General features: G+C 34.3%; 1 protein-coding gene across 1 annotated transcript in view; it reads left to right on the forward strand.

The window, feature by feature from the left end:
• Positions 1 to 24342, forward strand: part of LOC114324549 (uncharacterized) — a 68181-nt gene that overhangs the window by 29012 nt on the left and 14827 nt on the right. The window contains exons 3-5 of the mRNA XM_028272408.2: positions 3840 to 4081; positions 18120 to 19023; positions 23577 to 23800. Of these exons, the coding sequence (XP_028128209.1) occupies positions 3840 to 4081; positions 18120 to 19023; positions 23577 to 23800 (1370 nt within the window). The remainder of the gene's footprint in view (positions 1 to 3839; positions 4082 to 18119; positions 19024 to 23576; positions 23801 to 24342) is intronic.

Below are 24342 nucleotides of genomic sequence, written 5' to 3' on the forward strand. Positions count from 1 at the left end.
TCGGCGACGAGAGAGCGTTTTAAAGCACCTCGGGAACTATCGCTGGTACTACGAAGAATGAATCCTGCACTAAGGTCAGTCAGGCGGCGTTCTGGACTGAGGTGTCTTTTGAAGATTCCAGACCCCCCTCTTTAAAGACGAAAAAAAAAAAAAAAAAAAAAAAAAAAAAAAAAAAAAAAAAAAAGGCATCAGCGGTGCACGTGTATCTACCAGGTGAATCGAAAAGTGCAAATTTAGGGGGTAAAATAAACTTTCTCCTGTAAGGTTTAAATTTAAGTATGTGTTTTAGAAGAAATGTGTACAATGACAGGCGATTCTGAAGAGCATAAGACCTTGCCAGGCGAGGGGAAAGATTAGGGTTTTTTTCTAAAATTATTTTTTTTGCATCGAACAATTTTTTTAAGTTTTTTGAATCATTCCAAACAGAAAAGGTCTTTAGTGATTTTTCTCTTAAGTTAATAGTTTTTGTTATATAGGCGATTGAAAATTTTGGAAATTGCGAAATCGGCCATTTTTAACCCTAAATCGGACATTTATCTAAAAATTTCAAAATTGCCAGGTAGGTAGATATTCTTTAAACATTGATTGATGAAATCCCAAAGACTTTTTTGCAATACGATATCGGAAACCCCTTTGTTTTTTAATTGCTAATCAAGCGGGCGCGACACTGTAGTATAAGTGCGGACGTTTGAGTTGGCATAAATTCATTATCTCGAGAATGGGCAAATTTCAAGAGAAATCCTCAGACAGGTCGATTTTTATTTTTAAATTAGGACTATTTGGCATATATATAATACTAGTGACGTCATCCATCTGAGCGTGATGACGTAATCGATGATTTTTTTAAATGAGAGTAGGGGTTGTGTGATAGCTCATTTGAAAGGGTATTTAATTCTCTATTCACTAATATAAACATTAACATAATTATTTATACAGGGTGTACAAAAAAAATTTTTTATTAAATTAACTTTGATTAAATTTGACAAATAGAAGAAAAAATTTTTTTGTACACCCTGTATAAACAATTATGTTAATGTTTATATTACTGAATAGAGAATTAAATAACCTTTCAAATGAGCTATCACACAACGCCTACTCTTATTTAAAAAAATCATCGATTACGTCATCACGCCCAGTTGGATGACGTCACTAGTATTATATATATGCCAAAAAGTCCTAATTCAAAAATAAAAATTGATCTGTCTGAGGATTTCTCTTGAAATTTGCCCATTCTCGAGATAATGAATTTATGCAAACTCAAACTTCCTCACTTATACTACAGTGTCGCGCCCGCTTGATTAGCAATTAAAAATACAAAAGGGTTTTCGATATTTTATTGCAAAAAACTCTTCGGTATTTCATAAATCAATGTTTAACGAATATCTACGTACCTTGGCAACATTGAAATTTTTAGATAAATGTCCGATTTAGGGTTAAATATTGCCGATTTCACAATTTTCAAAATTTTCATTCGCTTATATAACAAAAACTATTAACTTAAGAGAAAAATCACTAAAGACCTTTTTTGTTTGGAATGATTCAAAAAACTTAAAAAAATTTGTTCGGTGCAAAAAGAATAATTTTAGGAAAAACCCCTAATCTTTCCACTCGCCTGGCAAGGTCTTATGCTCTTCAGAATCGCCTGTCATTGTACACATTTTTTCTAAATGACTTACTCAAACACATACTTAAATTTAAACCTTACAGGAGAAAGTTTATTTTACCCCCTAAATTTGCACTTTTCGATTCACCTGGTAGATACACGTGCACCGCTGATGCCTGCCAGGTCATGGTTTTTAGCCTTGGTGTGCTATGAATTATCACTAGAAAAATTTCTAGCCTTACAGGACGACCGTTAGTCGGAGGGTTCACTAGCTCTTAGACTATTTCGCACTTTCTATAGATATGATTATGTACGACTTTTAATAGGACTTTTACTGCATGACTCATAAGGCTTATTAGACGGAACTCATTGCAGTGTTGTGGGTTTGGCTTTTTTGGTAGTGGGATGAATATTGGGTGCGTTCGGACGACCATAGCGGCTGGCTGGCAGCAGAAATCGGCTGAGTGGTTGCATCCAGCCGTGATAGGGAAAGCTAGGTAAATCTCTCAGCGGCTGGCTTCCAGCGGTGACGTCTGACAGCTACTGCTGGCTCAGCTATCCAGCCGCTGTGGTCGTCCGAACGCACCCATTGACTCTAGTCAGTCTTGGGGTATTTTTCCTGTATCATAAATGCGATTAAATAAAAGGAGAAATGTTTCGATATTTTCTTCGCTGATTAATTTTAAGATTTCTGGGTATATTCCATTTGGACCTGGGCTTTTATTTGTTTTGAGTTGATTAATTGCATTTATAATTTCAGATTTCAGAATTGCTGGTCATTCGTTGTTATTTTCCAATCTTCTTGGTTCTTCTTAGTTTTCCCGTTCTTTCAATTTATCTTTCGTTGATTCTAGTAGTTTGCCATCCTTGTTCAGTATGGTGTGAAAAGTTTTTCTCTTGGTAGTCGATGTTATACTCTTCTACCTTTTTATGCAAATTAAAAAATCGTGCCTTTGTTGCAGTTCTTCTATTTCGATGCATTTTGTTTCCAGCCATTTCTCTTTTGTTTCGGTTAATATAAAATAATAAAGTAATTCATCTACTCTTTAATTCCGAAAGCCATTATCTTGTTTGTACTTACTTCCAATTTTTATTTTCTTTATAAGACCCATAAGAAAGACATTCTCAAGGATCACTATGAGTTTTGTATTTCTAAAGACGCATAAGTATTTATCTATAAGCAATATATAAAAAAGCTGTATCATGTGCCCCATAACATAATTGTATATAAAATGTCAGTAAACCAGTTAAGTCCAGTTGTTCCCTTTCCTCCTTACACATGAATGAATCTGTCGATAACAATAATAGTTTCTTGTTGTGACTGTTGTTATTGTTTGTAATAAAGTCAATAATTAAATCAATTGTAACAATAATCGCTTTATATCTTGAACTTTGTTGAAACCCGGAGGTGAATCATTTATAATGTCATGTTACATGCGGTCAATCAAAATCAACGTTTTAATAAAAATATAAATATTTAGCAGTGTTAAATTTTGTTGCTGGCACTTTTGAAGACGGAAATTTTATAGCAAATTTTTATATTTGTAATTTTACCGAGAAAATTTTGTATATTTATAAATACCTGGAAAATAACAGCGACCATATTATTATGAACAAACAATGTCTGGAAATATGAGTGTAAACAAAAATATAATTTGGAAAGTTTAAAGAATGAATGTACCCAATTTTTTACAAACTCATATTGGCTACATATAGGGTATAAGGAAAATGTGCGAAACCAAGATCCGGAGTAGTGGTCACAAAAAATAAGAGAGTTGAAAGATACCAAAAAGAAAGCCTTTCTGTGAAATCAACCAAAGAAACAAGTCAAAAATTAAGGCCACGGAAATGAACTATTGGAGACGATGTTGCCGACTCACTAGACTTGGTAGGTTGAGAAACGAAGATATTAGGACAGAAATGGAGATTTATCTAGATATAATAGACATAATCAAAGCCAAAAGACTTAACTGGTATGGACACTTTCAGAGAATGCCTGAAAATAGATGGCCGAAAAAAAATAGAAAAATAGACTCCACCCACTAGAAGAAAACGAGGTAGACCAAGATGTCGAAGATGCAATGACCGCCAGAGACCTAAAAACTGAAGATTGCTTCGACAGAAAACGCTGGAAATATTGTTTATTTAGCTAATAATGAATTTATTCGTTACTTTACACATGGTTTTTAGTCCACAAAACATGTAATGTAATAATAATTTTCTTATCTCTTTGCAGTTCAGATGATGATTTAACGCCCGTTCATATAGCCGCAGCATGGGGAAGAACGGACATTCTCGAGATGCTGTTGAAGTTCGGAGGCGATCCTGAATCCAGGGATTCCAATTGGATGACACCCATCCATTATGCTACGAAGGAGTCTTATCCGGATTGTCTGGATCTCCTCAAATCGTATTTACCTAGCAGGTATGATGTTCTTTATAGTATGGAGAAAGAAGACTGTGTTCAATATAATTTAGGTAAGCTAATTATTTTTTTTTCTTAAGGGGATGGGTACGTATTTTTGGCTGCAATGCTATTCAAATGGGGATTCATTTTTTTCGAATACTGAAAAAACTAATAAGTATTTTTGAAAAATTTAAACGCAGAATGAAAGATTACGTTATTAGCGAGGGCCGAAAGTCCCTAAGAACTTCTATAATGTTTATTATAATAAGTTGCAGGGGTGAAAATTTAGTGTGATTTTTAATTTCAAATATCTCATTCAAAATAAACTTTTTATTTATTCTAAGGGACTTTCGGCCCTCGGTAACAAATTTAGTCTTTCATTCTGCGTTTAAATTTTTCAAAAATATTTATTGGTTTTTTCAGGATTCGAAAAAAATGAACACAATGTCCGTCGTAATATTTTCCAAATCTATCTTTGTCTACAACGCACTCATTCGAATAGAATATTGTCAGCATATTGTCAGTCAGACAGTGACAATCAGTGACAATTTTAAATATTTGACATGGCATTGGGAATATTTTGAGATGTTGATTAAATAATATTGATATACATATAGTGTATTATTTGATAAATGATTGATTTAAGACGTGAACTTAATAAAAAGTTATTTATTGTGTATTATTTGTGGAAGATCCAAGCAGAGAATACATCAGGATAATATATTCAGTGATCCAAGTATTTTGTTGTTAAAGATGTTCAAAAGTGTAAGCGTTCCATAGTAAAAGTATATTATTAAAAAATCACTTTAACACTTTTCCTCTTTTCTCGATTGAGTATTAGTTTTTGTTGTACATATAAATTATTACAATCACTGAATACATAGTTATTGAAAAAATTATCACATTTATTAACTGAATTAATAATTTGCAATTATACAAATAACAGTTATCCAAGAACATTCAAAAGCCATCTCTTTAAGTTAATGATGACATTTTCAAGTAGAATGACATTCTAGTAATGTTTACATATCCATACCAGTGTGAATTTTACTACACGTAATTTGCCGTGTAAAGACAGAAAAAGTAGGGATAGCCGTAAAATATTTGCGAATTATGTACCGATGGCCTTAAAGATAGCAAAGTTTGTGATTGATATACAGTGTGGCCCATCCTATACGCGTCAGTCTCTGTAGGGAAAACGACTTAATATTCAAAGCTTTTTTCTTGTTAATAAATATGTATACAGGCATTGTTTAAGAAAGGATACAGGGCCATTAACACTACAATTTAAAAATAATAGGAATTATACAGAGTGCTCCACAAAGGTTTACCAAAGTTATATTTTTTAAGATGTTTTGATTATAAGATGTTTTAATTTATTTTGATTTTTCTAAAAATGTAAGGTTTTAGAAAAAATTAAATATCTAAGAATCGAGGACAAGTTTGTTGTTAAGCTTTAATATGACTATTTTTCTGGCATCTACACTCCTAGTGGAGTGATTGCCGCCCTCTTTGAGCTCTTTCGATTCACGCGGGGAATTGGTCCGCATTAACATTTTTGTTTTACAATTGGTTGTGTGACTTCACATCTTCTACAATATTGCTCCCTTCGTTCCTATTTTTGCTTATGGTTACCATTCTATAACTTCCATCTCCTTAAGGTCTTCAATTATCTGGTTCTCCCATTTGGTTTTGGGTCTCCCTCGTGGTCTGCCTGATACTGGTCTCTATGGGTGATTTTTTAATAACTACTTCTGGATTTCTCCTTTCTATATGTCCCATCCATCTGAGTCTCGTGTCTTGAGTATCGAGTCTGTGCCTTGATGAATCTGACGATGTCTTCTCCTTTCAAAAGTTCCCTTTCTTCGAAGTTCATCAGTTTTCTAAATTCATTATTATCTAAGTTTAGTGGACCTGCTATTCTCCGAATTATTTTTCTCTCTAGGATCCTCAATCTTTCTTCATATTTCTGTATCAGACACATTACTTTAGCACCATATGTGATTACTGGTCTAATTGCTCCTCCGTAAATTTTCAGTTTAGTATTCTGAGTAAGCTTCTTATCTTTGAGGAAGTTATTGTATTGAAAAATATCGAAATATTTGTACTTTTATTCAATCGCATTTATGATACAGGTAAAATACCCCAAGACTGGCTAGAGTCGATATTCATTCCACTACCGAAAAAACACTGCTAGTGTTGGAAAATTCTCGAGAATGAAAAATCGGAAAATATTCTCGAGAATATTCTCGATATGGAGAATTTTTTGAGAATGAACCCTATGACGCGCTTAGGGATATTGTTAAAGATGAAATAGGGTATTAAGAATCATGAAATTATATCAGACGAAACAACAGTGTTCTTTATAACATATATAAAAAAAAACAAAAACAAGAGAAAACACAAATTTTATTTGATAAAAAAATGAAATTTTCTTCTTAACAGCAAATAATGGATTTGATGATTTAATCTGAAAAAGATTAGCCTCAGATTCAGAATCAGTTTCTATCATTAGCTCACCCAGGTCATCTACATTCTGCATTTCAATGTACATACTGATGATAATTTGTGGGATTTTGATTTTCACGAGACGCCAGCTCAGTCATGGCTTGGTCTACGTCTAACAATTTTAAATTGTGAGCAATAAAAGTTTCCTTACCAGCCTGTTCAGCAGTAAGCTGGTTTCTTTTAGAGGAGTGGATAAAGCCATAAGCACTGAAACTTCTTTTAGTTGCTGCACTGGATGAAGGCATATTTAATATATCAACTGCTATTTTGGTTAATTTTGTTCCGAAACATGTACCTGTTCATCATATATGATTTGATTGGGTCTAGTTTTTCAATTGATTTTACAACGTATGGTTTTCCAAAAAAATTCCTCCTTAGATCAATAAAGTGCCAAATCTACCATTATTTCAGCCGAGTCATCACCATATTTTCAAGTTGCTAAAATTGTCTATGTATAAACTCAGTTATCTTAACTTGTTCCTCTCTACTTAAATGAACACCATTCTAAATATTTGCACGTTAATACGGTTAATATAGCGCCAAAACAATAAATACTGACACTGTAAACACCCTAGCTAGTGGTTCATGGGATTCCCCAGCCCCGGCTACTTCGATTTTTGGGGATTTTATTAAAATCGTTTGATTCCCCGGCCGGCCAAAACGAAAAGGCATTTCATGTGCGGATCGGCAAGTAGAGGTGTTTGGCCTTCAAGAACAATAATGTTTGGGATGCAAAAAATATACTAGGTGAATTGGCAAAAACAATATACAAACATCTGTTTTAAATTATAATAATTTGACCCATATCTAGTTTTTATTTTTATTTCGGTTTTTGTAAATATAGAAAATTCTCGCCGAGAATTTTCTAGCCAAGAATATTCTCTTGAGAATATTCTCTTCTTACGTCACTAAACACTGCAATGAGTTCCGTCTTATAAGCCTTATGAAGCATACAGTAAAAGTCGTTCATAATTGTATCTATAGAAAGTGCGAAACAATCATCGGAGACGATCAATTTGGATTCAGAGCCGGCATGGGAACGAGAGAAGCCTTCGTCAATTTACTAGTTCTCGCCTAAAAATGCTATGACCAACAGAAATATATATGTATATGCTTTATAGACTTCGAAAAAGCATTTGATAGAATAAGACACGACCTGCCTATTATTAGAACGTTTGCAAGAAGTCGGTTTAGATGGAACAGACATCAAATTACTAAAAAACGTGTACTGGATCCAAAACGTCAGAGTTAGGATCGAAGGTTCCACATACGCAGAAGTAGAAATTAGGAGAGGAATTAGACAAGGTTGTGTTCTATAGCCTCTGCTGTTTAATCTTTACTCCGCGTTTCTATTTAAAGAGGCACTGGAGGATTCCGAGGATGGAGTCAAGGTGAATGGCGTAAATATCAACAGCATTAGATACGCCGATGATACGGTGTTGATTGCGGATTCCGACTTGGGTCTACTCATAGATAAGACCAACTCGACCTGTGAGCAATTTGGTATGAAAATAAACATTAAAAAAATCGATGTAAATCCGAAAAAACGAAAACGTACCGCAACCTTGCACAATAAATGGACACATTTTAGAACTGGTCAATAAATTTAATTACCTGATATGTTGGATCGATAGCAGCTTAAATCCTGATCTAGAAATAAGATCGAGAATAAAACAGGCCAGAAAATCTTTCGAAAAAATCAAAAAAACTGCTTTGTGATTCTCGAATAAAACTCGAAATTCGACTACGTTTATCAAAATGCTACGTCTTGTCGACTCTTCTCTATGCAGTTGAGACATGGACCCTTAAAACATCAGCCGTAAATAAATTGGAGACCTTTGAAATGTGGGTCTACCGGAAAATCCTCAAAATTTCATGGACATCGCATACCTCAAATTAAGAAGTGTTGCATAGAATAGGCAAGGCAAGAGAACTTTTGAACACAGTGAAAGTTAGAAAAACATCATACCTAGGTCACATACTGAGAAATAATAAGTATAGTACCCTCGGAGATCCGTGGAAAAAATTTACACCCAAAATAACAAAATTCAGTTTGGCAACACTGTGCGAATGTTGATACTAACATATCCTTTTTAAGATAAGCACAACGTTAATTTAGTCCTAACAAATTAATATATTTTTTTGCCAACAAAAATGAGATTTTTCAACCAAATAATGTTTCAAATATGATGTGCAAAATAATTTTTAATTGGGTTCTGCTAATAGGCTTGCTTTTTTTGTCATTAAAATAAAAAAAAAACTAAATTTTACTCATTAAATCAATGTTGTCCGGTTATCGTCTTAATTATTTTAACTGTACTAATATCCGTTGAGTAATTATGAATGATTAATAGGTCGTTAAAACATTTTATCTATAGCGGCTTCTGGAATATCTTAAAAATATCGAATTTCATTGATAAAATGCGCATATTCCACCGATCTTCGCTTCGACAATACCAATATTGCGGCAGAAAGGAAAGATCAAGGGAAAGAGATGACTAGGAAGGAAAAGACTATCGTGGCTCAGAAACATCCAACAATGGACAGGGCTAAATTTTGAACAGCCAATATGAACAGCTGAAGATTGAGAAGTGTTTGCAATTGTAGTAGCCAACCTCCATTAAGGAGACGGCACTTTAAGAAGAAGAATAATTGTAAATGTATAAACATTTTCAATTTCTTTGCAACACAAAAATGCAGCATGTGCATAATACTCTGGTCAAATCAGAGAGTGCAGGAAGAGTCTATACCGGTTTCGGAGGTCTTTTCCCCCTCATCAGTAGTCCCATATCCTCTTCTCTCCGATTTCTCCAGGTATCACACTTTGGGCCTTTCCGAATTGCAAAGAAACAAATGTCACGGATGAACTAGAGCCATCTACCGAAAAACAAAGTAAGTTATCAATCGAAGTAGCACAGAAAACGACAATAAATATCGTTCCCATACCACCAGATCGACAATAGGTGGAATACTTTCTTTGGTTACACCTCCTGAGATTTTAAAAATTTATAAATCAAACAGAATGCCGAGGAAATTAAGATGAGAGAATTTTAAATAATTCACAACTTTTCTGCTCAGCGTGGTAAAAGTTCCAACAAGAAAGATTCTTTAATACTCCTACAAAAGAGTAGATGAATTAAAAATGTATAAACATTTTCAATTTCTTTGCAACACGAAAATGCAGCAGCTGCATAATACTCTGGTCAAATCGGAGAGTGCAGGAAGAGTCTATACCGGTTTCGGAGGTCTTTTCCCCCTCATCAGTAGTCCCATATCCTCTTCTCTCCGATTTCTCCAGGTATCACACTTTGGGCCTTTCCAAATTGCAAAGAAATAAATGTCACGGATGAACTAGAGCCATCTACCGAAAAACAAAGTAAGTTATCAATCGAAGTAGCACAGAAAACGACAATAAATATCGTTCCCATACCACCAGATTGACAACAGGTGGAATACCTCAGGAACAAGCGGGGTTTGTAAAGGGTAAAGGTACAAGGGAACAAATCCTGAACCTGAGACAACTCATTGAAAAGTCTAGAGAATTTCAAGTACCTATGATTATATGCTTCGTTGACTACCAAAAGGCATTTGATTGTGTAAGCTGGATAAATCTGTGGTCAATTTTAATAGAAATGGGCGCACCAATGCACCTGGTGACACTTATTAAAAATCTGTACCAGTCTAATATAGCGACAGTACGACTAGATCAGAAGTTCTCAAACCAATTCAAGACCGAGAGAGGTGTTAGACAAGGATGCGTTTTGTCACTTGACTTATTTAACATTTATGGTGAACATGTCATGAGGATGGTTTTAGAAGGATGGGCCGGTGGAGTAACAGTAGCTGGTAGAAAAATCTCCAATTTAAGATTTGCTGATGACACTACACTTATACCAGCAAATTAGCAAGAAATGTTTGATCTTCTGCGAAAAGTTGAGTACGAAAGCAATAAAGTTGGTCTGAAAATCAATAAAGCTAAGACAAAAATAATGGTGGTCGACAGATTTGACACTATTCAACTGACTAACATATTACAGGAATACCAGATAGTAAACACCTTTGTCTATCTCGGGTCTAGTATAACTAACGATGGTAACTGTGAAGCAGAAGTTCGGAGACGTATTGGTATGGCAAAAAATGCGATGAGTCGCCTAACTAAACTTTGGAAAGACAGATCTCTCTCAAAATATCAAGATGAGACTGGTGAATGCCCTTGTATTCTCAATATTTCTATACGGAGCAGAGACTTAGACTCTTCGCGCATGCGAGCGCCAAAAAATTGATGCCTTTGACATGTGGTGCTGGAGAAGAATGCTGCGCATACCTTGGACAGCTCATAGGACAAACGTTTCCATTCTAAACCAACTCAATATTAAAAAAAGACTGTCCACAATATGTCTGCAACGAATTCTGCAATTCTTTGGTCACGTGGTTCGCAGAGGTGACGACAGTTTGGAGAGATTAATTGTTTCTGGAAACGTTCCGGGGAGAAGATCAAGAGGACGATCACCAACTAGATGGTCTGACCAAATAAAGCATTCAGCTGGAAACTCATTCTGCGAAGCTCTTAGAGCAGCTGAAGATAGAGACCAATGGAGAAACACTATTAGGAATATTGGACGAAATCACGATCCTCAGTAATGGGGAAACGACAGGAGAGAGGAATACTTTCTTTGGTTACACCTCCTGAGATTTTCAAAATTTATAAATCAAACATGATGTCGAGGAAATTAAGATGAGAGAATTTTAAGTAATTCTTAAAATAATTAATTAATTCTTTAAATAATTAAATAATTATAAATAATAATAAATTAAAGAAGAATTGTATTTTCAGTAGGTACTGCTTCCAGCCAAGATAATAACCTGCCAGAAGCATAAATAGTACCAAAATATGGTCATATCAATGCTTCAACTTTTACCCTAAAATTTTTTTTTCGTAATATCAATTACGACAAATGAGTAATTGGACTTCCTTGCAGTAACGACTCACCCTGTATATTCATAAGACGTATTGTGTTTTGCGTTTATTTCATGTCATTATCATAAGACGTCGTAATATTATCGAGTACAGACATAAACACGAATTGGACGCTGTACGATGATATTTTTAACGTTAGTTTACTACTCCTGATGACATTGATATCCATAATTACAAGAAAAGCTTATTGTAAACATTCGGCACAATCTACGAGAGTTTATGCACATGCATTTTTTTGTAACAGCTTGATAAGCGATATAAAAGTTGTATTAAAGAGATATATAGAGGTCAAAGTTTTCATCCTAATAAAGATATTTAAAAATATTTTAAAAGATATTTAATTGAAAACTTATTTCATCATTTTGCTGGTAACACCTCCATGGCTTCTAAAAATTGCAAGCCAGATGGATACTGAAGCGAAGAAGACAAGAGGGAATTCTAAAATTTGCAATTCACGATCCCGTCTGTTCAGCGTGGTAAATTCCAACGGTTAATAGACCTATGTTACTCAAAGGAGTAATACTACTAATATAAAATAAAAATGTATACCATTTTTATTCAGTTGCAATGCGAAGCCAAAACTGTCTTAATTTTTACTTAGTTCAGAGAGCGCAACCAGCACTCTTTATCGACGATTTCGCCACTTTTTAGTGGCTCTTCAGAGAATGCATAGGTTGCTATCTCTGCCCTAAGTTTAAATTTTCGACTCTATAGTCTAGGAAACAGAGGTTGAACCTTGCAAAATGGACACAAGTCCGGTTTTATTTTTTTTTTCTGGTATATCAAGGGGTGTTTATTATGAGACTAACTTTTTCTTAAAAAATTTCGCCCCGGAACCCCCTTTTCATCCCTTTAAAGGGGGTAATTTGTGGTTTTTGCGAAACGTAGCCCTTCCTGTACGTTTTGCAAAAAATTTACTTAATAGTAAAATGAAGAAGACTATATTTCCTACTATTTATTTCCCGACAGCATACGTCTATCACCCACCGTTTAGCGGGGGTGGCGCCCCAAAGTTGTCAAATTTTTAAAAAAGATGTTTAAAAAAAATTATTTTTCCCTAACTGTAATGAAAGTTAAGAAGAAACTTTGAAATAAGTGGCTGATTTTTGGTAGAGGTTTCATTTGAGGGCAATTGCAAATTTTTTAATTACAGGGTGTTACATTTTAAAAAACCCCTTTTTATACCACCTGAACCGCCTATGCTAGAGTAAAAAAACTTTCAGCGATTATCCACGTACTGGTGTTATTTACAAATTTCTATAATGCACTCCCATTTTTTTCCGGAATCACCCCAAAAAAAGGAGAATTAATAAAGAAAGTGATTTTCTTGGAATTCTTCACACACCATGCCCTTTATTAAAATGCTTCTTATATCATTTTGAGTACGTTCTTATTACCCATGCATGGATACCAAATGCGATTTCTTGATGCAACCTCTGTAGCCAAAAAAAAATAAATAAAGGGGGGGTTGAAAAAAAAATTTTTTTTTTTGCTTTTTTACCCATATGGACATATGCTCCATCAATAGGGTTTTTCATAAATATATATGATTATTGCAACATCCCTGCGGAAACTACCCCTATCCTTGAAAATAAACTGCAGAAACTACCCCTATTTCTTGAAGAGCATGTTTTTACGATTTTCTCATTACCTATGCATTTTTTTAAAACAAAACTTATAAGGAATTAAAGACCACTATTTTCTCTACAAATAATGTACAATGCATTTTTTTCGTATAAGCAACCGTTACGGCACAGTGGCGCCGTAAACCTCAGAAATGCTTTGGCGGGCTCCAGTTTTTGTTTTTTTTTTCGTCACCTATTTTTTGTCAACTTTGGGGCGCCACCCCCGCTAAACAGTGGGTGATAGACATATGCTGTCGGGAAATAAATAGTAGGAAATATAGTCCTCTTCATTTTACTATCAAGTAATTTTTTTGCACAACGTACAGGAAGGGCTACGTTTCGCAAAAACCACAAATTACCCCCTTTAAAGGGGTGAAAAGGGGGTTTACAGGGCAAAATTTTTTAAGAAAAAGTTAGTCTCATAAGAAGAACCCCTTGATATACCAGAAAAAAAAATAAAACCAGACTTGTGTCCATTTTGCGAGGTTCAACCTCTGTTTCCTACACTACTATTAATCCCCGCATTGCTGATGTGATTGTAGTAGGTGCGTAGCGACATCTGCTAAATAAAAGTCAAAGTTTTCATCTTAATAAAAATATTTTTAAAAGATATTTAATTCAAAACTTATTGGACCATTTTCCTGGTAACACCTCCATGGTTAAACCTATGAAAATGCTAATATACCCGCTAATATACCGTTAAAAAGTACTATGGTATGTTTGTAAACCAGGAGGAGTAAACTAAAAAGACAGATTCACACCCAAAAAAGACAGATTCACACCCAAGAAAGTCACTAGAGAAATCACCAAATACATCTTCTTTTTTGGTCGATCATATCGGTCTTCGACAGTAATCCATACATATATATTATAGTAATACGACGCTAAAGAGTTCGAAAAACAACTGTTTTTTTATATAAAAGTAGACTAAAAATCTAAAAATAACGGAATAACGCAAAAATACAAAAATCGCCGATATATATAATATATGGCTGGTACCTATGATTAATGTGATTCCTACTACATTTCCAGTGAAAATAATAACTCTTTGATAAGTGTTGGCGATACAACTTTTTTTATGTGCGTGTCCGCGAAGATTATAACTCCCAAAATATTTATAACTAAAAAATTTAGTTCATAATAGATGCCGACGAAAACAATTATTTCCCTTTCTGTTTCTGTTTCTGCCGACGAAAACAATTATTTCTGAGAACTTTTTAGTAATTATAATTTTCGTGAACCCACAAACAGAAATTATGTTTTTTGCTGATACTCCTCAAAAAATAAATTTTTTCGCTAACACTGTATTAGGGATTATAATTGTCACAATCATATAATCGAAAATAATATTGTTCGCGGCGTTCATTGAAAGTTCTACTCTTAACGATATTTTTCGGAGTTATACTTTTCGTAGGCAGCGGCTATAAATAACCTATGAAATGCCAGTAGTGTAAAAATTTTATAAATGTTATTAGTGTCAAAATCTCATAACAGTGGAGTAAACTTGCCTGAAGTTGGACCAATTACAAACAAGTATTACAGCGCTATAAATTTGAATTACTCCTCTTGGTTTAAATTCAGACCATAATAATGTCCAATAGGGAACTTGCACACTTTTTTATTACATAACATAATAATGTTAAGTTTTGTTTAAAAATGAGATTTCCAAAATTCCACGCCTCAAAAACTCATAATAACTTAGAAGTACAAATTTAAAATCTTCTGTGTATTTAAACCATTTCAAACGACCCAAAAACGCGCGAATACTTGTGACGTCACATCATTATACAGCATACTCTCTCTATAACGAACACGGGTATTACTAGGTTTCGCTTATAACGAGGTACATTAGGTGTCCCTTGAAATTTCTATTGGACTATAAGCCTCTATAACGAATCATATTTGGTTATAACGAGGGAAAATGAGATCAAAGAATATGTTTCTTTACCTGTTTTTTCGCGGTGATGGCTATAAATAAATACCCCCGCTACCTGTATACATAAATACCTAAAATATGCGTGCTTGTCTGGGCCAGTGATGTAATAAACTCCATCGCCTGTCAACTTCTTCCTATTTATCCACCGACTATTTTTCAAATGCGCTATTCAAACAATATATAGCATCTTATATTGCTCGAAATGACTTCACAATAGGAAGTTAATGTCTTAGAAAACTACATATTCATAATGTATGCACAATATTATTCTTGTCTGATATAACGAGATTGGCTTATAACAAGGTAATTAGTCTGCCATTTCAGTTCTCGTTATAGAGGGAGTCTACTTTTATAATGACATTTATCGTATGTCATTGTAATAATATATTGTTATGCTGTACCTTTTCTCTCTGTTCTGAGAGTGATCAGCATATTCTAATTTCAATTAATTAACCAATTATATTAATCACTACTTATGGAAACAAAACAAAAATTTAATAAAACATTCCAATAAAAATTATTCTCAGGGCTAATTTATTTTAATATATTGCCTTTAGTTTGTGGCTTCTAGCATCTCTGGTTGTTTACTTCTTCCAGGACAAAACAGGGAAAATAAATACACTCAATGTCATATAAAAACTAGAAATATTATTTATTTATCCAAAATATCATAAATATAAGATTTAAATGAATGCTACAATCGATTTTGTTGTTACTATTTCTTATCTAATAAATTTATCTTTAATTCTGCTATCTCCTTTTTTTACAAAAATTTTATTTAAATGATTCGGTAGACTGTACTTAGTATTATACAAAAAAAAACAAAGTTTAATTTTCTCCTTTTGAATAGATTACTTATTTATTCTTTGAATTTATTAAAGACTATGTTATGCTGTAGAACTGTTCAATAAAAAAAATATGGTATGTGGTATACAACACTCTCTCCTTTTTACAAATAATCTGACTAACATTTTTTCTCTTCTTTCCTTCCTCTTATGGATTGTGTAGTCCTGGATTCTCCCACACGTGCTCCTTGGATGCTATGACGGTCCTTCTCGTACAAGATGTTTCATAAATAAACAACAGGACTCGCTCGTAATCTCTCAATTTTCTCTCTGCTAGATATCTTGTGCAAACTGATATAACCCGGCTAGTCGTTCCAGACAGAAAACTGAACTGAACAGACAGGAGATTGAACTTCTCAACTTCTAAGCAAAATAAATGTACTTTCTAATCCTACGGCATAAATGTATAAGTCCGTTCAGAGAACCATTAACAAATCACTAACGATTTCCACTTTCCGCGAAACACTGTTTACTAACATTACTCTGACATAAATAATTTTCTAAATTTTTCCCATAAAATTATATAACAATTATATGTCTTAACAAAAACACTCAAATATTAGTCAGAAATAGCAACTATCAAAATATTTATAAAACTGAGTGTCATAACGAATGATAAACCTAATGAATTAATGGCGAGGCCTTCAAATACTATATTGATATGACGTCACGACCAATGAGGGCTCGTTTTGGGTTGCCTGCTATAATTTGAATTTTCTCTCGATTTTGATCGTCTTTAGGGGCCAAACGAAAGACAAAAACACTTTTTTTTTCGTTAATATATGTTTTACATTGTTCTGTTGTGATTTATCACATTTTTTTCGAATTTAAAATTTTTATCAAGTTATCTATTAGTCTAATCGCAACATAGGGGACTCATGGGCACTTTTAGCTCGCCGCGATTTGATGGTGGTATATAGGTTTTCTGGGTCGCAGAATCCAATGGAAGTCGTCTGGAAGCCCAAATGTGGTGCGTTTAATTGTTATTAAAAAATTATGCTAAAATTAGGTGTTTTTCAGGAATTATTAGAAGCCCTCTAAATAAATTGGTAGTGTTAAGATCTTCTCTGGTTTATTTTTGATCTCTGAATCGAATGCGACTAGCCGCGATTACTCAAAATGTGTTCTTATTTTGTTAATAACAAAATAATTGTTTATTCGCCGAAAAGCTCGAAATGCGTTATTTACACCAAGTTTGTAGTATTTTTCATAGTATTTTTATACGCTAAATCGATTGTCACTAGTCGTGATAGCTTAAACCACGTTCCGACTTTGTTATTAATAAATTATTGCAAAAATAACGGTTTATAATACGTTTACTCACGGTTTTTGCTTTAAATTAAAAAAAACCACTTGGAATAACAGGCACGCACGTAGCCTACATGTCAAACAAAACAAGTAATATTGTGCCGATGTGTGCTTTTACCCTGGGGGTGAGTTTGTGAAATAACTCGAAAAGTATTGACTTAGTGGAAAAACTGTATAGAACAAAAGTTGCTTAGAATTAATCAGTTTATCCACTTTCGGACTTATTTTAAAGGTTTCTTTTTTCACTTCTGACTAGCAGACATCTGCAGAATATCACTTCTTTTGTTTGACATGTTAGCTACGTGTATGCCAAATTTCATGTCCATCTCAGTGTTTTTTTTTATTTAGGGCAAAAACCGTGAGTGAACGTACTATAAACCGTTATTTTGCAATAATTTATTAATAACAAAGTTGGAACGTGGTTTAAGCTATCACGACTAGTGTTAATCGATTTAGCGTATAAAAATACTATGAAAAAGACTACTACAAACTTGCTGTAGATAGCGCATTTCGAGCTTTTCGGCGAATAAACAATTATTTTGTTATTAACAAAATAAGAAAATATTTTGAGTAATCGCGACTAGTCGCATTCGATGCAGCGACCAAAAATACACCAGAGAAAACCTTAACACTGTCAATTTATTTACAGGGCTTCTAATAATTTCTGAAAAACACATATTTTTACCATAATTTGTTAATAATAATTAAACGCACCACATTTGGGCTTCCAGACCACTTTCATTGGATTCAGCGACCCAAAAAACCTATAATAGCACCATCAAATCGCGGCGAGCTAAAAGTGCCCATGGGACCCCTATGTTGCGACTAGACTATATTGGATCCATTGATCATATTTTTAAAAATTGTTTTTGCTATTACTTCTTTATTGACTCTACTTTATTTTTTTAGATAAAGTATTTGTAAATAACGGATATGCAACTGGAGAGTACGAAGTCTGCAGCAAAACCGACAGTATTAATGTAAATAACCTAATCGAAACTTTACCGAACCTGCCCCAACCAGACACGACTAAGTACGTCTTGAACTGGTTTGACACCCACATCGACGATAGAGGTGGAAAGACGTTTATTAAAGACCGATCTATTTCAAACAACCTCTCAGACGAGGACAAGCCTCTACCCTACGAGAGTTCTCTTGACGAATCTGAAAACGAGAATAACAAAAATAAAGATATTACGTTTAGGAAGGCGTACAAGAAGAAAATAAAGATAAAATGTAGAAAGTCTATGTCTATAGAAGATGTAGAAGTAGATAAGAATGCTGTGGTTTCAAGCGGGTTTGATTCTGCCGAATCTAACCATAAAAGTGAAGCTAAAGAAGTCTCCAGTGAAAGTGGCATCGTTTCGTTACCTCCTTCCAAAGAAACTGCTTCTAAACAAGCAGGAAAACAGATAAATCCATACAATTATGAAGCTATAAACTTAAAACCAAATTATCGTGATCAAAAAATGTTAGCAGCTAATAGTGTCCACAATAACTTAAATATAACTTCTAACCGTTTAGAAAAACCGTCTGCACTTAACCTAGACAGCAACATGACAGAAAATAACAGCGACTACTTGACCTGTTCGTCTGTCAACAGCCTACTAAACAAAAATATTTTCGAGATTGATTCCAACATCACGAATGATTCCAGCGATAAGTCATGTATCGATAATAAAGCAGTAGGTGGCGTAACAGACGAATCGGGATGTACAGAAATTAGTTTCGTTACCGTTTCGGCAGTGTACAAGTACGAAGATAAGCAACAAGGAATTGTCCTGTACGAAAAGAGAGTGCACAAACAGCCCAGGTGAGTAAATTTTTCTAGGGATTTTAAAATTGGAAGATATTTTACTCTTCTTCTTCTTGTAATAGGATTATGTCCTATTTCTTCTGTTGTGAAGGGTAGTTCTTTCAAGACGACAGACTCAGTAAAACACAGCTTAAAACTAAATACTTATATTAAATGTAATTATGTACAGGTCAAAAAGAAATAAAAATAAAATACAATTATATTAAAAACGCAAAAATAAACTATAAAATATTGTAATAAAACGAGCGATTTCGTATTTATTTTCGACTTTATTATTTATTTATACAAGTTTTCTGTACAAATATCTAGCTTCAACTAACTCTATTTACAAATCTGTCCGTATTTATATATGCGATACAGTTATTATGGAACATTCCAGAAATATCCACGCCCATCTCGATATGTCTCCCATCTCTATACCATTCGATCCATTGTCTGTCAGCACGCCTACGTGAGGTACATTCCAGGGGTCGTATTTTCGAATTCAATAGAATATTTTCGCATACGTGTTAACTCGAATGAAAAATTTCGTATACGAACGTGAATGTGTATTTTTGAACGTCCTTCGAAATGTTATACGTATACGAGAAGGATTTGCACCGGCAACACTGTAAATTCGAATGACATTGAACTTATTTGTCATCTGAAGAGTCACAATATTGCCATATTTGTTTGGTCTATTTCTTGTATAATGTACAAGACTGTCTTAAGTCGACTTTACACTACATGATTTATCATAGGTTTGTTCCAACATAAACTTTTGGATGGTCCAGAAACCGTCACGAAACTACTTGTACCGTTTGTTGTGCGCATGTTCGTAATTGTATCGCCCAGTTATCGTCCCATGACGGTAATTTGGAAACCGATGTTGGAACGGTTACCTGATTGATAACTGATTTATCTATCAATATGTATATTGTTGTTGGTATATCCAATGATAAAAGCTAAAGACGTATGCCGTAGATATATTAATATTATGTGACACATGACAAAAGCTCAAAACAAATGACAATCAATGAAAAACCCTATTTCCCGATTACTGAAATGATCATCACGAAACCGCCACTAAAAGATCACAATTCTTGTTGGAACAGTGGGAAGGACGATCCGATGACGATCATATTTTTGTTGGAACGGATTTTGTTTACTGCGCAGGAGCGTTACCGTTTCGTGACGGTTCTCGGTCGTGTTGGAACAAACCTCATGTGATTTGTCATATGATTTTTCCCATGACGAGCCGCATGACAATGCTTATGACAAAACGAGCCGTATAACAATGCAAAATCATATGACAAATCACACAGTGTAAACATGTAAATTTCACTCCATGACCAAATCATATGACAAATCACATGATAAATCATGTAATGTAAAGTCGACTTTAACTGGGGTATAATGTATAAGAATAAGATTGTATAAGAACGTTTAATGTATAAATATAACGACTTATAGTCTGAACAAATTTTAAAAAGGGCCATTTTTGGGAGAAAAGTTGTTTAGAAGTTATTTTAAGTGTAATCGAATATTAAGATTGCATAGGTATATTAGTAATATCAATTTGCAAAATCCGCAGAAAGTGTGCCATTTTGTTTAATATTATTTTTATATCCAGTATTTACACTGATACTTTACTATTTACTTTTCAAAACTTTACTTCAAAGCGATTTTTTAAATGCACCTTTATGTAATGTGATAGTATGAAAAAATTGAGGATATGGCAACGGTGCCATATGTCAAGTTTGGAGCTTAGATCCAATGCTAAAATGCGTACATAAAGTTAGGTTAGGTTATATTTTCAAGGCATAATCGTACATGTCCTTTCTTTCTATTAAAGAATTATTTAAACCAGCCCTTGAAAATAAATTTCAATGTAAAAATATTGCAGACAACAACACAATTAACACTATCAGCTAAACCTATCATGACAGCTGAAATGACCTTGAAATGAAACAATAATTCGTATACGAGCATCACGATTCGAATGGTTCATACCCATTCGAGTCGCCGTATACGAAAAAATTCGTACACGAAGTATTCGAAAATACAAGACACCGGATTTCAACCGAAATTCTTCTAATTTCGTATGCGAAATATGCTCGAATGATTTCGAAAATAGGACCCCAGAACTATCGCCGACGCTGCGAAGATTCGATTACGTCATTCTCTTGTTGTGTACCTTTATACGGGGGTCGGCCAAGAGTTCTCTTTCGTTACAATATGTAACTTTTTTGGTATTGTAATATAATTCAAATCCTTCTCACGACTTATATAATTCAAAGTCCTATGTTTTGGCTATATGTGGGCAAATTTTCAGCCAAATCGATTATGATGTATTTTGGGAATGGAGAAAAATGTAAAAAACGGTATTTTAACGTTTTCTACACTATAAAATTTGATCAAAAACTTGTTTTGAATCAAAGTAACTTGTTATAATGCCATATAATGATATTTTTTTAAGTCCCTTCTATTAAAATATTATGTTGACCATTGATACTTCACCATAGAAATTGCAAATTTGTTTAAATAAACACCAAATCACTGTAAAATCGCATAATATAACATTTTGAGAAAAAAAGAAGAAGAAGATTTTTTGACCTTAAATATCTTATTTTTACGTCCCGCAGAAGCTATATACCAATTTTCAGACAAATCGGAGATCCAAATTTTTTTTTGCTCCAAAATTGAGTGATTTGAAATGGAATCACCCTTATATTACTAAATAGAGAATTGAATAGCCTTTTAAATGAGCTAGCACACGACCCCTATTCCCTATTTAAAATAAGGGGTAGAGGAAATGGAAGGGAGGGGGTTGACAAATGACAAATGTATGCACCGCAAAAATGTGTCCTTAGATCAAAAATCGATCTGTTTCGTCATTTCCTTAAAATCTAATAAATACTGCCAAATATCGAGGTGGACTGTTTTCTTTGGGCCACTCTGTATACATTGTAAATCCCAAATCATTGTAAATTATGATTCGGGAGTGTTCCTAGTAGCATTGAACGTGTCTTGGTTTGTTTATTTCTAGTGCATCTTAAATGTAAATTTAGTATACACACACCCAAACTTATATGGAATCACCATGTATTTCAAAGTAATATTTATTTCTTTTGAAAAAACTTGTTAATGTTGCGAAGAATAAAGGTTTTTATTGAAAGTAAACAAATCTATAAGACAATCAGATAGTACAGCTCGGTACAGTATAGGTTATTTGCTTGAGTTGCAAATTTAACGAAAATAATTAAACTAACTTTTGCGTCCAAAAACGAAAATATGCCTTATGTGGGGTTATAGAACTCACAACGAGGAAAGATTATTGGTCTTGAGGAGCAAGTAATGTTCTCAGAGAGACATAGCTGTAGAGCTGGGCGTAACACAGGGTGTTCTGTCCAAAACTTGTACTGGCTAACAGGAACCAGGAAAACTCAAAAATAAAGGAAGGCAAAGTCGACAAAAAGTAATAATGGCTCGCCACGATCGTTTAATAGTCCAATCAGCTGGAAGACACCCAACCATTTGTCACCTGCAGGTCCAAAGGCAGCTTTTGGAAGCTACAGGTGTAACTGTTTCAGTTGAAACGATAAGAAGAAGAGTTCGTGCCAAGAAGTATACAGCAGGAGACAGTTATGGGTTCTCGAGTTATCCAGGCAGCACAAGATTGGTCGCCTAAGTTGGTGTCTTCACCACCAAAACGAAATCGTGATGACCCACGAAATCGTGTACTTTGAGGTCGAGGAAGATAAGCAAGAACGAAAACTGTCAGATCTTTTCACAAATATACAAGGGGAAGTGAAATGTTCTAGACAGAAATGGTGGTCCGTAAAAAATTCCTTTAATTTTCATCCAATCAACTTTTACTGCTCACGGATATGTTGATAACCTGTAGTTAGGCTCTGCAGGGGTGTAACAGTAGAAAATTTAATTTTCTTGCATGATAATGAACCTCCACATAGCATTAGAGTGACTAGAAACATCATTTAAGCAGAAGGTATGACTTGTTTGGAGTGGCCTGCTTGCTCATCCGAGCTTAACCCTATTGAGTATTTATGGGATATGCTTAAAAGAAAAATTAGAGCTCGCCGGGATAATCCACAAAACCCCGCACGGCTAGTATAAGCTGCTCTTGAAGGATGGAGTAACCTACCACAACAAAATGTTGATAATTTGATTAGGAGCGTGCCCACGTAAACTGAAGCTTGTATAAGGACTAGGGGTGATAACACTGACTACCAAAAAACACAAAAAAAAAATAAATAAAAACATTTTAAACATTTGTTTTACATTGAAATTTTTTTTGCTATTGACTTTAAAACAACTAGTTTCAATTTGTTTGTTAAATACTTTATTGTTTAATTTAATTGTTATCCATTTGTATTAAATTGCTTTAAAATAGATATTGTTTGACTTCGTGCGAAAGTTTTTTTTTTAATTCGCACGAAATAATAAGAAATATCAGATGATTCCACATAAGTTTGGGTGGGTGTAGTATTCTCTAGCATAACTTGCATATAGCAACATATCTGTCTATTTACCCATACTGCAATTTTCAGTGAGGCCAATGGAAGCGTTAAAACCTTATCATCCAAGATGTCATCCTTGCCCGAAACTATCAACTATGATGCTGATACTCTGCGGAGAGAGCTTACCATCCTAGGTTTTAATCCCGGACCTATTACTGCCACCACCATGAGGGTGCATTTAAAAAAATTGCACCAGCTGAGGAAACGAGCGCCCCATATGCATGAACATAGGAGAAAAATAGAATCGAAAAGAGGTGAGTAACTAAATTAACATATCTATCCATATTCCCATTGGACAGTTTTTAAAGGGTTTTAAATAAAATTAGAATTAATTATTCTTACCATTCATTATTACAATTGGATTCTTCTTCTTCATGTACCATATCCTTTCAGAACGTTCAGTACCATCATAGCTGTAGCTGTGGTCAACTGCCATAATTGCGGAAATTGTCAAATGTCACTCCCACACGCAAACCGTGAGAAGATGGGAAGAAGGGCCAGGATGTAGACTTGCCAAGGTAACACTAAGGAACCTTGGGAAGTCAGCATCCGAAAAGTACTTGAGAATGACCAGGAAAAACCTGCGCTTAACAGTTGGTTTTTTAACTGGCCATTGTCAACTAAGAAAACACCTCCACGCACTGGGGCTAGTAGACACACCTCTATGCAGGAGGTGTGAACGAGATGACGAAACTGTCGAGCATGTCCTATGTGAATGTTCGGAGTTATCGTCAATACGAGAGTATGCGTTCGGCGAGCCTTGGCCTACACCTGCCGATATAGGGGAGATGTCACC

This window comes from Diabrotica virgifera, chromosome 8 (assembly GCF_917563875.1).
Source record: "Diabrotica virgifera virgifera chromosome 8, PGI_DIABVI_V3a".
In the NCBI taxonomy this organism is placed as follows: Eukaryota; Metazoa; Arthropoda; class Insecta; order Coleoptera; family Chrysomelidae; genus Diabrotica; species Diabrotica virgifera.